At 34.1% G+C, this 17614-nt stretch overlaps 1 protein-coding gene across 3 annotated transcripts; it reads right to left on the bottom strand.

Annotated features, from left to right (window-relative positions):
- Positions 1–2571: 2571 nt before the first annotated feature.
- On the bottom strand, positions 2572–17531 carry LOC110100574. Of its 3 annotated transcripts, XM_028697535.1 has the most exons (3): positions 17247–17531; positions 16427–16497; positions 2572–3036 (listed from the first exon to the last, which is right to left on the bottom strand). In XM_028697535.1, exons 1-3 carry the CDS (start codon positions 17367–17369, stop codon positions 2991–2993), a joined length of 240 nt encoding a protein of 79 aa, XP_028553368.1. In that variant the 5' UTR covers positions 17370–17531; the 3' UTR covers positions 2572–2990. The 3 variants fall into 3 exon arrangements, 2 of the variants coding, with proteins under 2 accessions (XP_028553368.1, XP_020683799.1); XM_020828140.2 differs by lacking the exon at positions 16427–16497; XR_003701707.1 differs by lacking the exons at positions 16427–16497; positions 17247–17531 and adding an exon at positions 4794–7172 and having other exon boundaries at positions 2917–3036.
- Between the last annotated feature and the right edge of the window lie 83 nt (positions 17532–17614).

Below are 17614 nucleotides of genomic sequence, written 5' to 3'. Positions count from 1 at the left end.
CAACAATTACTATCTTGCAACATTCTCCAATATACTTGTAGAAGACTAAATTAATCAAAAAAAGTCTTATTATTAGCAGAATTTATTATCAATATTTATTAACTATAATTTTAAGAGTACCATTTATAAATTATAATTTTTGTCCCTCCTTTCTCATCTTGAGTGAAAAGAAGGGTTTTTCACTCTCTTAGAGAATGCCGCTTCAAACGTGAAAGACCAAAAACCTCTACTCTTCATTTCAATGGATTCATGTATGCTTCCGATAATTCTTCTCAATAATTTGACATAATTTTTGGAGGCGATGAAATTATTTTTTCATCTCCATTCAATCCTACATTTAGACCTTAACATGTCGTCTAGGGCAGTAAAAGAAGAAAATAGCTATAATTTTTAACTTACATATTGAATTTATTTAAAATAGACAAATCCTTCTTCCATTCAAAATATTTGCGTTAAGTCACAATCTACTGATCTATTTGTATGGGACTTTCTTACAACCTTAAAACAGAAGATTAGCTATCAGTTGGTTTCCTCATCGACGGGCTTCAACCTCGTTCCCAACATCAGTTCTCGTACGCTCCGTTCATTCGCCGATTGCGCCACCCACCGTCCGGCCAAACAGCCCTCCATCACGAGCCGCCCGATCTCCACCGCCTCGTTTTCTTCCGATTGATCCGCCCGAGAAGCCAACTCGCGGAAATCTCTCGCCCTCATCCGAACCTTAACTCGGCCACAATTCCCAACGAGCACCGACGAATTAGAAATAGGATGGACATCAGCTCTTCTCCCTCTCCTCGCAAAGCAGCACCAGTACTTCTCCATACTTATTTTCTATTTCATCGATCCATATGCTTATAAATGGGCATTTAGGGTTTGACGTCCTGCAAATGCTTGTCATTATGTACACGGTAGCGGACTGTGGCGGAAACAGAAGGCAAGTAATAAATGGGCATTATTCGAGAGTTTGATTCCTGCTGGCAAGTAACAATGTAAGGAAAAGGTGAGGAAAGTTTTCCTTTAAAAGAAAAGTTTGCGTCGCTTGGCGTAGATGCAGAATTCATGATTTAGAAGGGAGAGAACTTTGCTTCTAATTCATTCATTATCATTCTTCTGCTTAGGAGTGCCGTGCCGTCAACTGGATATGACGACAAACTTTGCATGTAAATATGTAATGAACCCTAATTTCATTTTTTTCGGTGGGCAGATGTAAATTGACATAGATCAGCACCAATGATAAATTATTGTATTTGTGACAGTTTTATGTATATAGGTTACGCGCTCGAATAATGCTCAGAAAGATTTCTGTTTTTAGTTTTTTAATCAATTTGTTGAGTGTTAAAGCGCTTTTTGTGATGGGTTAGGGGCTATTTGGATCAACTTTATTTTTTTTTAATGTTATTTATGTTTTTGATATTAAATAAAATATATTTGAGATTTTAAAATTTTATATTTTTATTATTACTTAATATTGAATAACATTGTCGTTGCTAGGTCCCAAGTCCTGTATGAGAAAAGTAAAAGATTGTGTCAAGCAATCGATGACTAACGTAAAACTTTTCAAATAATTATGACATGAATCCTCTAATGCAATGTATTGATACTAGGGTATTATTTAAAATCAACACGTTGTATGACCTGAATACAATAGAAGCAACACGTTGTATGACCTGAATACAATGACAAGAGTATAAGACATATAATTTTGAAGAATAAATTTTGAAAGCTTTAGAACTAATCTTGAATTTCAATCAATGATGTTTTCCTTTTGCTTAGTACAAGATTATATAGTATTTTTAAAAAATAATAATTTTATACCAATAAATACACTAAGTTGACATATATGTAAAAAATATCTTAAAACTTTCATTAAAAATATTCCTATCACAATGTGTGAAGCTAATTTTAACTGGCTTGTTGATTTCAGCATTTAGTATTTGCTGCTTTCCAAGACAATATTAGAAAAAGAGTTTTTTTTTTCAAAATTTTTATTTTATTATTATTTTTTTGAATATAGACGGCTGAGTATATTACAGTGACAACTGACAAACTTATATAAGTTTATAGTACTTCAGACCTATTCGATCAAATAGAAATTAACAAAACTAACATAACCCTAACATATAAGACATTGTCAACCTTTTCATGTCTCATGAGTAAGCAATAATATTTGCCTGTTCATCTGCACAATAGGCATTTGCCTAGTAAAGGTTTTTTTTTGAAAAAAGTTAGAAGCAATAATATCCAATTTTCATTAGTTAATGAAAAGATTACAGCAGAAAAATAAGAAAAATTTACAATTACTGTAAAAAGATCTTAAGCAAAAAACTTGAAAAATTAAAAAAAAACATCAATGACCAAGGATAGAAAAACTAAGAACTAAAAAATATAGGAGACTTAGAAAGCTCAATATCCATCCCAAGCAACAGATAATATCACATAAGCAAGCCAAATCCCATGAATAGCTAAAACCGACCGTCCAAATCACCACCGGTAGCCGAGCCAACCATCCAAGAAAAGAGAACTATAATAGAAGCACCATGCCCTTGGTTGCTAGGAACGACCATCCAAATCTGAAAACTAATTCTCGGGTAAACCTTATAAGTGACGATCGAATGCGTTACAGTCCCTTCTCCTCAGCAGACAATTAATAAAAATAGTGCAAACTCTTAAAATGCTAGAGCTACAAAGAAATAAATAGATCAATAAATCATGAAATACAACAAGGAGTTGCAGAGCAACTAACCACTGAACAATTGGTAAAAACCTCACTCTGTGTGCTTCATTAGTTAAAAAGGAATAGAAACACTCATCAATAATGAAAACTGGCTCCCCTCAAAGTACAACCAAATTTGAAATGAACAACAGGTACACTAGGACAACCATTAGGATGGAAAACACCTTATATAAAGAGAATTTCATCTAGTCTATGCTCTCAACAGCTTTTGGGGACTCGGCTGAATTCAATTTCTCTAGTTCTGTAATGCGCTGGCTCAGAAGCTCAATCCGTTCATCAAGAGACTCACATGCAACTTTAACCTGAATAAAAACAAGCATGTTGAGTATCAGCTTGACAACTTTGTCGCTTTTGGTGTAAAGCCGATCAAGGATGTCTTACGAGCTTAACTGGAAAATCGCAATTCATTTCTTGCACAACAATAATTATCAAGGAATACAAAAAAATTAAGATCATGATCAACCACTATAATAGATTTCATAAAATAATGTAATGTTTCTGACAAAAGCAACATTGTTTAGGCTAAACTAAACTAATTAAGGATTCATTTGGGACGACTTTCTTACTGTTTCTTAAAGTAATTTTTTAATACAAATATTAACAATTTTGTACTAGAAAATTGCTTTAAGAAACGATGGAAAAACCGTCCCAAAAGAAGCCTAAATAAGTCAATAATGAGATTTGAACAATATAAAGTTGACGGTCGTCGTAATGTAGTCATTGTGACAATGAACCAACATGACATGCTAGTACCATAATAAAACATAAATGGTACTTTTTTTTAATGGGAGATCAAGAAACACTGTATTGCCAATGCCTCGAGATCCTAATACATTGATGGAAGGCTTGCCTAAGGAAGGCAAGAGATCATTGGATATGATCCTCTTAATCGATATTGGCCATCCATAATAAGATAGTTCAAGTTAAAGTTGCATGTGAGATGGATTCTGATAGACTCCTGATCTCAATTGAGAGATCAATCATTCCTTTTTCTATACAAAAACATGACAAAACTTCCCTTATGCACAGGGAGAAATGAGAATCTAGATTTGCCATCCCCTCACCTCATTGACAACAAGGTGGGGTAGAAATGCTATAGACTGTACTTATTACTCTTTGTGAATGCAAATCTTTGATTCCTCTCATCGGTTGTCAGTAAGCCGGGACGGAAGGATAAGTGGTCAACAACCTAAATCACTCTTGATGAGTTCTACCCCTCTCGTCGCCAATGATCTTTATGCAATGTTAATTCGATTTCCCTCAACCTGGTGCAGCTGCATTGGCAGTATCTAAACTTCATTTGTTACTTGCTTTCCTCTCCGTCAACAATGACAATTATCTTCCATAAGGAAGACCACCATCTCCCCCACGACAAAGGGAGACATTGTCACTAAAGGCCCCAACATTATCGTTAAATTCAATTAAGATCCACTCCACTAGACCTCCAAATGGTCTCCCTATTGGTTCCCTTCCCAGGATTTTGCCTACAAGTCACTTGGAGTTAAAAATTCAATAACTGTGAGATAAACCTAGCGAAAACTCTTAACATATTAGAATAGAACTCAACAAATAGCTCAGTATGATCACAAAAGCATTCAAGGCTCGCATTGTTATAGTAACACTACTCAAATATGAAGTACAAAAGCATTATAGAGTTCATAATAGCATGCATGCATGATCCAATACACATCCATTGTTCCATTTATGTTCCTGCTATCATACACTATCTTACGATGTGGTGCTTCTCATTTGATACGTTGAAGTCGAGCTCAATGATCCAACGATCTAAACATTAGAAAAATGTCACCCTCATAGTGTTGATAACTACCATCTAATAAAGTTGTATTATCTCGAGCTCATCAACCCAATTTCAACTCATCATAGTATGTTTGAGCACACCAATGTTAGCACTGTTTGTTTTATCATTCAGTCATACATTTATGTTATGGTATATTAAGGTGCTATAATCAAGTATAGAAAATGATCATTACAAAGAAGGATAACTATGAAGTCAGAATTATAATATAATGAATGACACTATATTAATGGATCAACTTACGCAGCTTAGGCCCCAAGGTAGACAACTTCAAAGTTCACAGAGAATTAAGAAAGATAACTTAGGCCTTTGCTTCATTCTCGATCATATCCACTCTTCATTCCACACAGAAGAAAGAAGACTGGTACTCTCCTCTTTCTTGCAAGTAAGCAAAATAATAAATTCTCAACAATAAGGTGTCTTATGTACTATAGATGGGTTGCTAATCAATGGCTAAAATTAAGACAATTGGTTTACCTCAATTGGTGATAAAATCAATCCACAAAATTACTATTCTTGGAAATAGTTAGAATTCTCCCCTTAATATGAATAAAAATGTTGATTTTCAAGGAATGTTACATTCATAGCGCTATAACGTTTATGGGTGAAAGAAGGATAACATTTGTACCTTTGATGGGCAGGAGTAGCTCTGAAAAATAGCCTTATCAAGTTTTCTTCTTTGATATGATGGGGATGTTGACAAAAGTAATATTGTTCAAATACAATCACGATAAATTAGCCCATATGCAAATCCATATGATATATCATTTAGGATACGGGATGTGAAATAAGAATTCATTGTCATGTGATTTGATGATCTAGAATCTATAATCAAAGGAAGGCATTTCTTCATTTTGTTAAAAGAAACATTTAAAGCCATAAATTTTATTGAAATAAAACCAGTGCTAATTTCAAGTGTTCGAGAATTGGCTAGAGTTAACTAAACAACTTTTATAACATATCAAACTTTTCTTGTATGAAAGGATTTGATTGTTGTTTTGATTGAATATCGGTGGTGACAAAAAAATCATGGCCTTCTTTGTTTGGAATTTGTTTGCTAGGGTTCAGCCCATAGGCTTTCCATAAAGTTTGCATCGTGTTTCCTTTGTGTGCCCAATTTTCCAACCATGATCATACCAAGGCCGATAGAAAACCTTTTAGCTCTTGTAACAAGAGTCGAGCTCTCTCGAATAATTGATGCATGCTTAGCTCTTAGATTTCCCATTATGAAGTTCTTGTGACTTTCTTCTATCCACATTTCATAAAAGACTTCTCAAATGAATTTTAAGATTTTTATTCCAAAAAATTCTTCCTATAACTTCATTAAGATTCTTATTAAGTTTGAGGAAAATTTGGAACACTCCATTCTTTTCAACAATATTCTGATACCTGGCTACATCATTTGGCATTTCCAATTAAGTTCTTCAAAAATATCTAATTCTTGCCAAATTCGAGTGAGGGTGTTATAAAATTTACGTAGTAGAAATATCACCTTGTTGAATATCATGAAGTACACCTTTGGTTTCCAGGAGTACGTAGTAATTCCATCATCTAAGGAAGTTGACTTGCCGGCATCTCAATTTTTTTTACAATCCATTGCACATGAAATTTTGACCTATTTAACCATCAATAGTATTCATAAAGCAACAAATATTTTCAAATTCAACGTTTTAAAATACAGATCTTAACTTGGGAAGACACTTTTAGCCAGAGATGATCATCCTTGCCTTTTCCATTGATGAACGTCATTATTGATTGTGCCCGTTAAAGATAGTTTTGCATACTCATTTAGTGCCTAATGATATAATGATTGGCGGAATTTTCTTGGTCGCCATTGCTATTATGAAACATCAATTCATGACTTTAAATTGCATTGGATTTGTGGCTTCTATAATCTATCAAAAGCAATTCCATGTTTAGAAATGGTAAGGATATACAAGGACAATATAATAAGGGAAAAGTACAATGTAGAATATCAGAGGGAAATTTATTCTTATTTTTTCTTCATCATCATTAGGAAGAAAAACACCATTATTTTTTCTTCATCATCAACAGGGAGAAAAATACCATTATATAAAGTTGATTTCTACACAGCAGGAAGAAAACAAATAAATAAAAAAACTTAAATAAGAAAGACAATAAACAAGAGATACATTAAATAAAAATACAAATGATTCTTCACATGAGGAAACTGGTAGTCTATAATCCAGAATATTCAAGATTCCTAGGAGAAAATGGAAATACAGAAAAATAGAAAAAATAATAGGTAAAATTTCTAGAGTCCCCAATTGAATGCAGGAGCAGCAAATGCAAATATTTGAAGTATCACATATGCAAATACTTAATTCCTATATAATTTGCACACCTTGTGCATTACTTATATTCTTAAAATAGGATCAACACACTCCTCCACTCATCTGACATCTTTTAGTCTTCAAAATGATATTGAAAAGTTTCACAAGCCAAGAAATTCCTTCATCTCCTAAGCATTTCCACACCTTTATTGAAATAACATTAGGTCCAATAGCTTTGCACACTTCATTTTCTTTAAAGCCCCTCTAAATTCAATTTTACCAATATATAATTAAAAAAATTATATTTTTATTTAGGTTATTAAGGTCACTAAAGTCAATTGTATTCTCACGATCTTCATTGAAAAGTTTATCAAAATATCTCATCCATCTTTGTTGAATATCATCTTCAAATAAATTTTTTTTTTTTATTTTCATCCTTAATGCACTTCATTTGAACTAAATCCTTACTTCTCCTATCTCTTTTCTTGGCTAACTTATACATATATATTTCGCCCTCCTTAGTATCTAATCTATTATATAAGTCATTAAAAGCTAAATTCTTTGTACTGCATATTATTAGACAACTTGATGAAAATAAAAATAACCTAGAGAAAAAAAAGACTAAAATATTCATGCTCAAATAAAAAAAATTCAGAATTATTTATTTTGCATTACATGTACCCTTCCACAATTGATTAGCAGCATGCATTTCAAAAAGGCAATCACAGTATCACATAGGCATGAAATGCATTGGGTTTGAGATCAACATAGACTAAACATGAACGATATCTAGATGGGTTAGAAATTAGACCGGACAGACAATCCAGGTCTAAACCAGATGATAATCTCACAACGTCAACATTCCTAAACCTATCTGAAGTACAAACTAGAGTAGTTTTGTATGCGAGATGGGACATATATCAATAAGAGCTGCAACTTCATCTGAACATGGTGACTTTACGGAAGGGGAAGAATCTGAGGATGGAGATCATAAGGATATATAGTTCAAAATTATAACAGTAACTTCTTTATTTTGATGAGCTATTACTGTCAGAAGTTACTACGGAAAAGAGAAAATTACAGATGTCAAAGCCCATTCAAATCCATAATCAAGAAAATGAGCCAAAACATAACCAATCAGAAAATTAAGAACTACCTCCATGGGAAAAACAAAGACAAGCAATTCGCTACAGCATGAATTTCTAAGCCGACACAAACTAAGGTACCTAAGCAAATAAAAAAATATTGCAAGAATATATTCCTCTATTGAAGAATAAGTTGAAAATTGGATAACTAATGTCGCAAGTACCAAAAGGAAAACATCTTCATCAAGCTAGACCAAAACTTTGGAAGAACCTAGCCCTTTGGTCATTATCACAACAGATGGCTTATCAATAGGACAAACCAGCCCCTAATATTCGTTCTCAAACTGGGGCTGTCAGAAAATTTCTGGTGATTCCCATTCAAAAAATTAATTTGCAATAGAGGACTCGCTGAGGAAAGAATTTATCCTGACCATGAAAGAAAATGATACATTTAGTCCTTGTCAGTGCATAAAGAAGACCAACAGCAGTAATAACAGAGCCAAAGCGCTCTTGAAAATAAGGAAAATAGCTGGCCCGAAGTAATAACAGAGCGTGGCAAGATAGTGGATCAGGAGGGAGTAAAGACTTTTCGAAGTTCGAACTATCATAAGTAATGTAATCAAGCAATAGAAAACCATATAATAGATTGATTTCCACCTTTGAAAATGACAATCCAATTTTTAATAAATCAAGGGAAGGATACTGCTGATTAAAATTTAAATAGCTCCTTAGCTGGAATAAAAACATATCCCAGCAGTGGTCATGGAGTGTTATTATATAAAGCCTGCCAAGTTAACAACAAAACAAATTACATTAATATTTTGTCATAATGATTTCAACATTTCAATGGTACATCAATGCACGTGAAGAATGAGAATTTTCTAGCTCTCTTGAATTGGGCCAAAAGGTGAAAATGTTTGTCAAAACGAACCTCTTGAATTTTTAATCTTGCAAAAGATGTAAATAATTTTACCAAAAAAAGAAGATAAATAATCAATTTAAAAATTCAGTCTTCTTCTAGTTTTGAAACATTAGAATATTGGCAGAGAACAAATGGCACAGTATGGAATAATGGAAACCGTGATAAGATCAAGTTGCAGTAACAACCACCTACTAGATGAATGCCAGTAAACACCATTAACATTCGTGCACAGTCCATGTTGGAGTCTTGAGAGCTTGAGGTGGGTGGACGGGTCCTATTGAACTGAGGTTACAACCTAACTGGCAAATTCCAACATATTGTTAAGTTCAAACAAAGTGGCAGGAGATGATATTATGTTATGCTCTATATTTTATGCCGTGTTTTATATATGATATCATGCCTTACATGATAGATCATGCCTCACCTGTATCTTGTATGTTATGCCCCAAATAAATGAATGGAGATGAAATTCATTATGGTCATAGTTTCTCTTGCATATTATACCATGCTTTATATAAACTGCTCCATCTGTATAACATGTTTACTTATGCACAGTTATGTAAACTCACTTTTTTATGTTAATACTTTCAGGCAGGTTGTGCAGAACGAGTTACTGAGATTAAAGCTTCGTTTGGGAAGGTTTTTTTACTGCTTCTTAAAGCAGTTTTTTTAGTACAAAAATTAAAGCTGTCCCAAACAAAGCCTAAGAAAGCCAAGGAAAGAAATGTGTAAGCTAGTTGAATGATGAGCAGTGGTATTATTGGTTGTTTGTACTGTTGGGTTTCTTATGCATATAAATAATATATGGCTCACAACTTCTGAGAAAAATGCTGGCGACGGTTTGCTTAATTTTTGGATGGTTACATTTTTGCAACATAACCTGTATAATTTAATATATATTCACCAATTTAATGGATAGACGTGCATTTGATTGAATTTAGGTGCACTGAACTGTGTTTGTTGGATATAACTTTTTATATGTTTGTATATGTGATACTTCAATGTATGGATAATTGGAAAAAGCTATAAGGTCCAATTGTTATGCAGCCAAATTTGTTTTGCTTACAACTGGGCAGGGTGTGACAATGGCAGATTAAAACCCTAAAACTAGAAGCACATGCCATCAAGAACTTTATGGATTCCTTTAAATTAATATGCATCACATCATTGATCACTATCTTGATGAGCTGCCAATGTCAATTCCCGAAATGATGTTGGGCTTTGAATCTTTGATACAATTAATATAGAGTGGCATATCGGGCGATTTGCAAATGCATTGAATATTTGAAGTAAGAGAGAAGACAAGAAGAATCAAGTAGTTAACCTAAGCTGAGAGTGAAGCATGCTGCGCATTATCTTAACTCCAATGATGCTAATTCTCGAAATGATGTTGGGCTTTGATACTGATTATAGAGAGACACTCCAAGAGATTTGCAAATGCCTTGAATGGTTTGAAGATGAAGAAAGAATAAGAGAAGAATCAAGCACACAATATAAGAGGGAGAAGCATGCTAAGTATATCTTCAGTCAAAGCGTACAAAATAGTTAATGCCAAAATAGCTCCCATAATTTAAATTTCCCTCCTAATCCCATCTTTAAGTTCCTCTAAATCGTTGGCCTTAATTGTTGCTAGACTGCTGGGCCCCACCTCAATAAACAGGCGTCTGTTCTACCTAAACAGGTGGGATGCCTGTTCCGCATCTAACAATACCCCCTCCCAAAGTCTCACCTTATCCGCAAGGTGGAAATACGGCTCCTCCCTCATCTTTCTCGTCATCACAAACAACGAGAACTTGAAGAATTCAACCCATGCACATGTGCCATGGTGTATACCTCTCATCACATTTGAAACACAATCATTTCACCCTCTTCTAAAGTAGCTCTGTCTCTGTGAGTTTCTTGAAGTTTTCCCTTAGCCTTCCTTCCTCCTACAGTCTTCTCTTTCTGGGTCTCCTTAAGAGTACATGATGTCGGCTCCTTGGATGCCAAAAAGGTGGTGGTCATCTTATACGAACCTACTGAGTTGCTACCTCCAGCCCCTCTCTCTAAGTACCTTTGATCCTCCACTAGCTAGGCTAGCACCATAATATATCCTAAATCACGAGGCCACATCACTCTAACTACCGCCAAAATCTCTATTTGTCATAAAGTTCCCCTCCGATACAACCTCCGAAAGTCGGTCAAGTCGCTAGGCCAAGTGCTCAAACTGCTCACGGTACTTCATAATTGTCCCCTCCCTCATAAGGGCGAAGAAACTTCTTATAGAAGTCCCCTCCTCTACTGGTTCGGAAATGTTACAACCATCGATTAAAAAGGCGTTCGAGGCGGACGCCTCGAGGCGCGCCTCGAATCGAGGCGGAGGTCGGGCGAACTGAGGCTTAAGCCTCGAACGCTCGGGCGAGGCTTACCCCTTTTTCCACGGAGGCGTACGCCTCACCGCGTGAGGCGTCGAGGCGCATCGAGGCAGCGCCTCGAAAGTGAGAAAGTTACCTTCACAGTCAGCGAGCTCCCGTTGTTTCTTGCTTTACTCGGTCTTAGAGATAGGATACGAAATGAGCATATACGTGAAAAGGTTGGAGTAGCTCCAGTAGAAGATAAGATTAGAGAAAGTCGCCTTAGATGGTTTGGTCACATAAAACGGCGGCCTTGCGATGACCCGGTTAGGAGAGTAGAGGTATTAGATTTGACTTATGTTAAGAAAGGCAGGGGTAGACCTAAAAAGACTTGGTTAGAAAATATTAGGAATGACCTTTCTTTATTAGATTTAAACGAGAATTTGACTTTTAATAGGACACAATGGAGAAAAAGGATTCATGTAGCCGACCCCACGTAGTGGGATAAAGGCTTGATGTTGTTGTTGTTGTTGTTGTTGAAGAATAAGTTGAAAATTGGATAACTAATGCCACAAGTACCAAAAGGAAAACATCTTCATCAAGCTAGACCAAAACTTTGGAAGAACCTAGCCCTTTGGTCATTATCACAACAGAGATGGCATATCAATTGGACAAACCAGCCCCTAATATTCGTTCTCAAACAGGGGCTGTTAGAAAATTTCTGGTGATTCCCATTCAAAAAATTAATTCGCAATAGAGGACTCACTGAGGAAAAAAATTATCCTGACCATGAAAGAAAATGATAGATTTAGTCCTTGTCAGTGTATAAAGAAGACCAACAGCAGTAATAACAGAGCCAAAGCGCTCTTGAAAATAAGGAAAATTGCTGGCCCGAAGTAATAACAGAGCGTGGCAAGATAGTGGATCAGGAGGGAGTAAAGACTTTTCGAACTATCATAAGTAATGTAATCAAGCAATAGAAAATCATATAATAGATTGATTTCCACCTTTGAAAATGACAATCCAATTTTTAATAAACCAAGGGAAGGATACTGCTGAATTAAAATTTAAATAGCCCTGTTGTGGGCTAGAATATACGCGGTGATAGAGTTGTAATTCTACGTCTTAGCGTTGTACGGATATCCAGCTCACACACAGAGAACACAAGATTTTTACGTGGAAAGCCCTGGAAAAAGGGAAAAACCACGGGCCCTGGCCCTGTTGAAAACGATTCCACTAGAACTTGAAATGATAAACCCAGCATGAATCCAAATTGATTTTGAGAAACATTAGTATCACTCTGCAACCTACGCTCCATAACTTGCTCCCAAAGTTTTAAAGTATAGCCTATTAACTTAATTCCTCTATAATTCGTACACTCATGTGCATCACCTTTATTCTTAAAAATAGGAATTAACACACTCATCCTCCACCGATTAAGCATTTTTTTAGTTTTCAAAACAGTATTAAAAAGTTTAGTATGCCAAGAAATTCCTTCATCTCCTAAGCATTTCCACATCTCTATTAGAATATCATAAGGTCCAACAGCTTTTCCACACTTCATTTTCTTTAAAGCCTCTCTAACTTCGGTTTTACTAACACGCTGATAAAAACAAAAATTTTTATTTTCATATAGGGTGCTAAGGCCACTAAAGTCAATCATATTCTCACATTTTTCATTAAAAAATTTATCAAAATATATCATGCACCTTTGTTGAATATCATCTTCTAAGAAAAGTATTTTTAGATCTTCATCCTTAATACACTTCACTTGAACTAAATCTTTACTACTCATATCTCTCTGTTTGACTAACTTATACATATAACTTTCTCCCTTTTTAGTATCTAATCTATTATATAAATCATTAAAAGCTAAGCTCTTTGCATCGCTAATAGCTGTTTTAAATTCCTTATGAGTCTCTTTATAGCTTTCCAAATTATCAGAATTTTACATCTAAACCAATTTTTATAACAAATGTTCTTATTTTTTATCTTTTCTTGCATATTTGAATTCCACCACCAACTATTTTTACTAGTATAAGCTTTTCTTCGAAACTTCAAGCAAATCTTTTGTAATAATCTTAATATCACTAGCCACTTTTTCCCACAACATTAGCATCCTCATGCACAGACAAAATCTTAAGATCTAAAATCTTACTCTTAAAAATACTTTTGTTAATATTCCTTAAATGCCCCCATCTAATCCTGGAAAATCGTTTTAATTTATTTTTTATTTTCTGGTCATTTAGCTTAAAGGCCAAAACTAATAATCAATGTTAGATGTATAAATTTTCACTCTGAATAACTTTACAATTGCAATCTAAATGATCTAATTTTCTTATAAGAAAATAATCAATCCGTGTTTTGCTATATTCATTTTATATGTGATAAGATGCTCATCTCTTTTCTTAAATAAAATATTAACTATTAAAAAATCATAAGCTAAAGAAAAATATAATATGATATTACCGCCTTCATTTGTCGTTTCAAATCCATGGCCACCATGAATGCTTTTAAAATCATCTACCTCTCTACCAACATGACTATTTAAATCTCTTCAAATAAAAAACTCTTTCTTCAAGAGGCATCTTTTGTATTAATTCTTTTCAGTCATTCCAAAATTTTAATTTTGAACCCATATCCAAACTTACTTGAGGAGCATAAACACTTATAATATTAACAATCTTAGCATCAACAATAATTTTTAAAACTATAATTTTATCTTCAATTCTGTTAATTTTTATACCATTATCCTTCAAACTCTTATTTATAATTATACCTACACTATTTCTATTACGACTCATACTTGAATATCATAGTTTATATCATAAACTATCAATCTCCTTAACCTTCTTTCCAACCAATTTAATTTCTTGAATGCACAGAATATTTATCTTCCTAAGAATCATAATATCTATTAATTCCATTAATTTTCCTGTAAATGAGCCTATATTCCAAATTCTTATCCTAATTTTAGTTTCATGGACTAGCTTTTTTTCCCACATCCGTTCTAGATTTGGGAACCCTTGTCTATTTAACATTGCACCCGGGCGACAGTGCAGCAGCCCTGACACACTTGTCACTGTATTCAGGCCATACAACACGTCACTTCCAAGGGACGCCATAGCATTAACACAATTTTTTAAAGGATTTATGTCATGATTACTTGACAAATTTTACGCTGGTTGTCGACTACCTAACACAGCGCTCTATTTTTTCATCTAGGACTTGAGACTTTGTAATGACAGTGTTCATAATAGTATTACAACAAAGATCAAAATTAAGTACTTTTTTATTGGACGTTTATTATGAATAATCAAAATAAGGTACCTTGGTATATGAATGAAAATGTCCTAATCAATAAGATTTCTATTAAAATAAATGAAAAAAAAATAATCAAGGGAAAGTTTAAAAATAAATTACTTATGATTAGTAAAAGAAAGACTAAGTATATGATATGCAATTTTAACGAGTTTGGTATACTTAATTGTCAATTAATATTACTAAAAGGTGAAGTGATACCTAAGTGTAACATAGTTAAGTACAATGGATCTGCCATATAGAAAAATGATGATATAATTTTTAAGTAAAAAACAACAACAACATTAAGCCTTTATCCATTACATGGAGTCGGCTACATGAATCTTTTTTCTCCATTTCGTCATGTTAAAAGTCAAATTCTCATTTAAATCTAATAAAAAATATCATTTCTAATATTTTCTAACCAAGTCTTTTTAGGTCTACCTCTATCTTTCTTACAATACGCCAAATCTAATACATCTACTCTCCTAATAGGGTCATCGGAAGGCCAATGTTTTATATGACCAAACCATCTAAGGTGACTCTCTCTAATCTTATTTGTCACTAGAACTACTCCAACCTTTCCCAGATACGCTCGTTTCGTATCCTATCTCTAACAGAAAGTCCACTCATCCACTTGAGCATCCTCATTTCAGCAACACTTAACTTAATATTATGCTTCTCTTTTAATGGCCAACATTATGCGCCATCAAGTATTACATATCTCACCACCATCTTATGAAATTTTCCCTTAAGATTGAGTGGTACTTTTCTATCACACAACAAATCTAAAGCATTCCTCCACTTCAACCATCCAACTTGAATTCTATTAATAATATCCCCATCTATTTCACCATCACTCTAAACATTAGACCCAAGATATCTAAAACAAGTACACTTATTAATGACTAGATCAATCAAAGTCACAAACCCCCACAAGATCTATTACAACTAAAATTACACTCCATGTATTCAGTTAGATATACTGATATACTTAAAAAAACCTTTAGACTTTAAGGCTGACCTCCATAATTCGAGTTTACCTTCAACTCTCTTTATAGTCTTATCAACAAAAAGAATATCATCAGCCAAAAGCATACATCAAGGTACATCCTCTTGCAAATGTCTAGTGAGAACATTCATGACTAAAGCAAAAAGATAAGGGCTTAAGGCTGATCCTAGATGTAATCCAACTGAAATAGGAAAATATTTGTTCAAACCACCTTGTGTTTGAACACAAGTAACATCTCCTGCATACATATCCCAATAATTTTAAGTATATGTGGTTAAAATTGAGCAGCGTAGCATCATGACAATCTATAAGATAATATAATAGCTTAAGAACTGAAGGAAAATACAAAAAAGTACAATCATGTTGGCTAAATTATACAGATCTAGTGTTAAGCATAAAGAAGTCATTGATAGTGAAGATGAGCATGGCAAAATGAGAATATAGAAAATAATATAAGAGATAGATTGAGAGTTAATTATTTCATAGAGATGGTTGGAGTGAAATCTATTGAAGATAGAGTATTAGAAAATAACTTTGTGGTTTTGGAATGTACAACAAAGGATAGAAGCTGCACCAATAAAACAAGTTGATAAATTAATGCCACCTAATTGGGCAGAAAACTATATAGAAAAATAAGAATAAAGTTTTTAAGCATATGTGGTTAAAATAGAGGACTGAGGCATCATGAAAACACTATAAGATAATATAAAATCTTAAAAACTTAAAGAAAAATTCAACAAAGTACAATTAGGTTGGCTAAATTATACGAATCTAATGTTGGGCATTAAAAAGTAATTGATAGTGAAGATGATCATGCAAAAATGAGAATATTAAAAAAGATGATAACACTATAGGAGATAGATTGTGAGATAATTATTTCAAGGAATGGTTGGAGTGAAATCTATTAAAGATAGAGTAATGAAAAATAACCTTGTGGTTTCTCCATGTACAACAAAGGGTAGAAGTTGCACCAATAAAACAAGTTGATAAATTAATGCCGCCTGATTGGGAAAAAAAAGAGGTAGATTGAATGCAACATTGATGAAACATGGGCCAAAAAATATAAGCTAAGTAGGGTTAAAATTTCATACAACACTCAAAATGAATGAATGCCTGAATGGTGAAAGAGGATTCATAATATGACCCTAATAATAAGACTAATTAAGATGATGAAAATGTACCATTAGCAAATACTTATCTTAGGAAAGAAAAGTTCTGCATTGATGAAATGAAAAGGATGTATTTACAGTAAAACCATTAAACACAACGGACTTAACATCTCAGACAACAAGTTAAATTGTAATTATGCAAAGAAACAGCACAACAAATACTTTTAAACATTTCCACTTTCTTTTAAATCGAAGTATGTAAGAGAAAGAAAATGGATGGCCAAGAAAATACAGTGTCAAAAGGCCAAACATCAGTTCCTCCAGAGAGATGAGCCCATACTAAATATCAGAGCACCTTTTACAATTGAATAATTCATCTTTAAAGATAAAATGTTTAGATCATCGCACTCCCATTGATTGGCGCATCCAAAGGTCGTGCAACACCGAATAAAATCGCAGCAAAAGAATCAGATTATATAGGTAAAAAACAAAGCTTTTGCTCAGATACCCAACCTACACGTCCGAGCAAGAAAATAGCATTTGCTGAGCAACAAGATAATCAAATTATCCAAAACTAGGGCAGACTACAGCCATCAAAAGCATCAAAATAATACTATTCAAGAAGATAAGAAAAAACAAACCCGTTGGGAGATGTCCTGCTGGGTGAGCACGTGGTCTTTGTAAAGAAAATAGAAGCCCGCCACAGACGCGGCTGCGGCCCCAGCGAAGAAGGACGATAGCCTCACGCGAAAAATGAAGCCCATGTCGCTTGCGAACCTCCTCCTCCTTCCTCCTAATGCGGGCTTTTAATGGCCGCACCGCAAGCGCTTGCTTCGCCACCACCAGATACTGGTTCTTTGATCCCTGTGGGAAGGAGAAATGGCAGATCCGATCGGTCCGAACTCTGTTTCAGTGTTTTGGTCCGGTCTTTTATAGTTGGGTGAAGTTAAAATTATTATTATTTTTTGGTATATATATATATATATATATATATATATATATATACATA

The sequence above is a fragment of the Dendrobium catenatum genome, unplaced genomic scaffold (genome assembly GCF_001605985.2).
Source record: "Dendrobium catenatum unplaced genomic scaffold, ASM160598v2 fragScaff_scaffold_963, whole genome shotgun sequence".
In the NCBI taxonomy this organism is placed as follows: domain Eukaryota; kingdom Viridiplantae; phylum Streptophyta; class Magnoliopsida; order Asparagales; family Orchidaceae; genus Dendrobium; species Dendrobium catenatum.
Note: the sequence above shows the minus strand (reverse complement) of the source record. Positions and strands in the feature narration are given on the sequence as shown.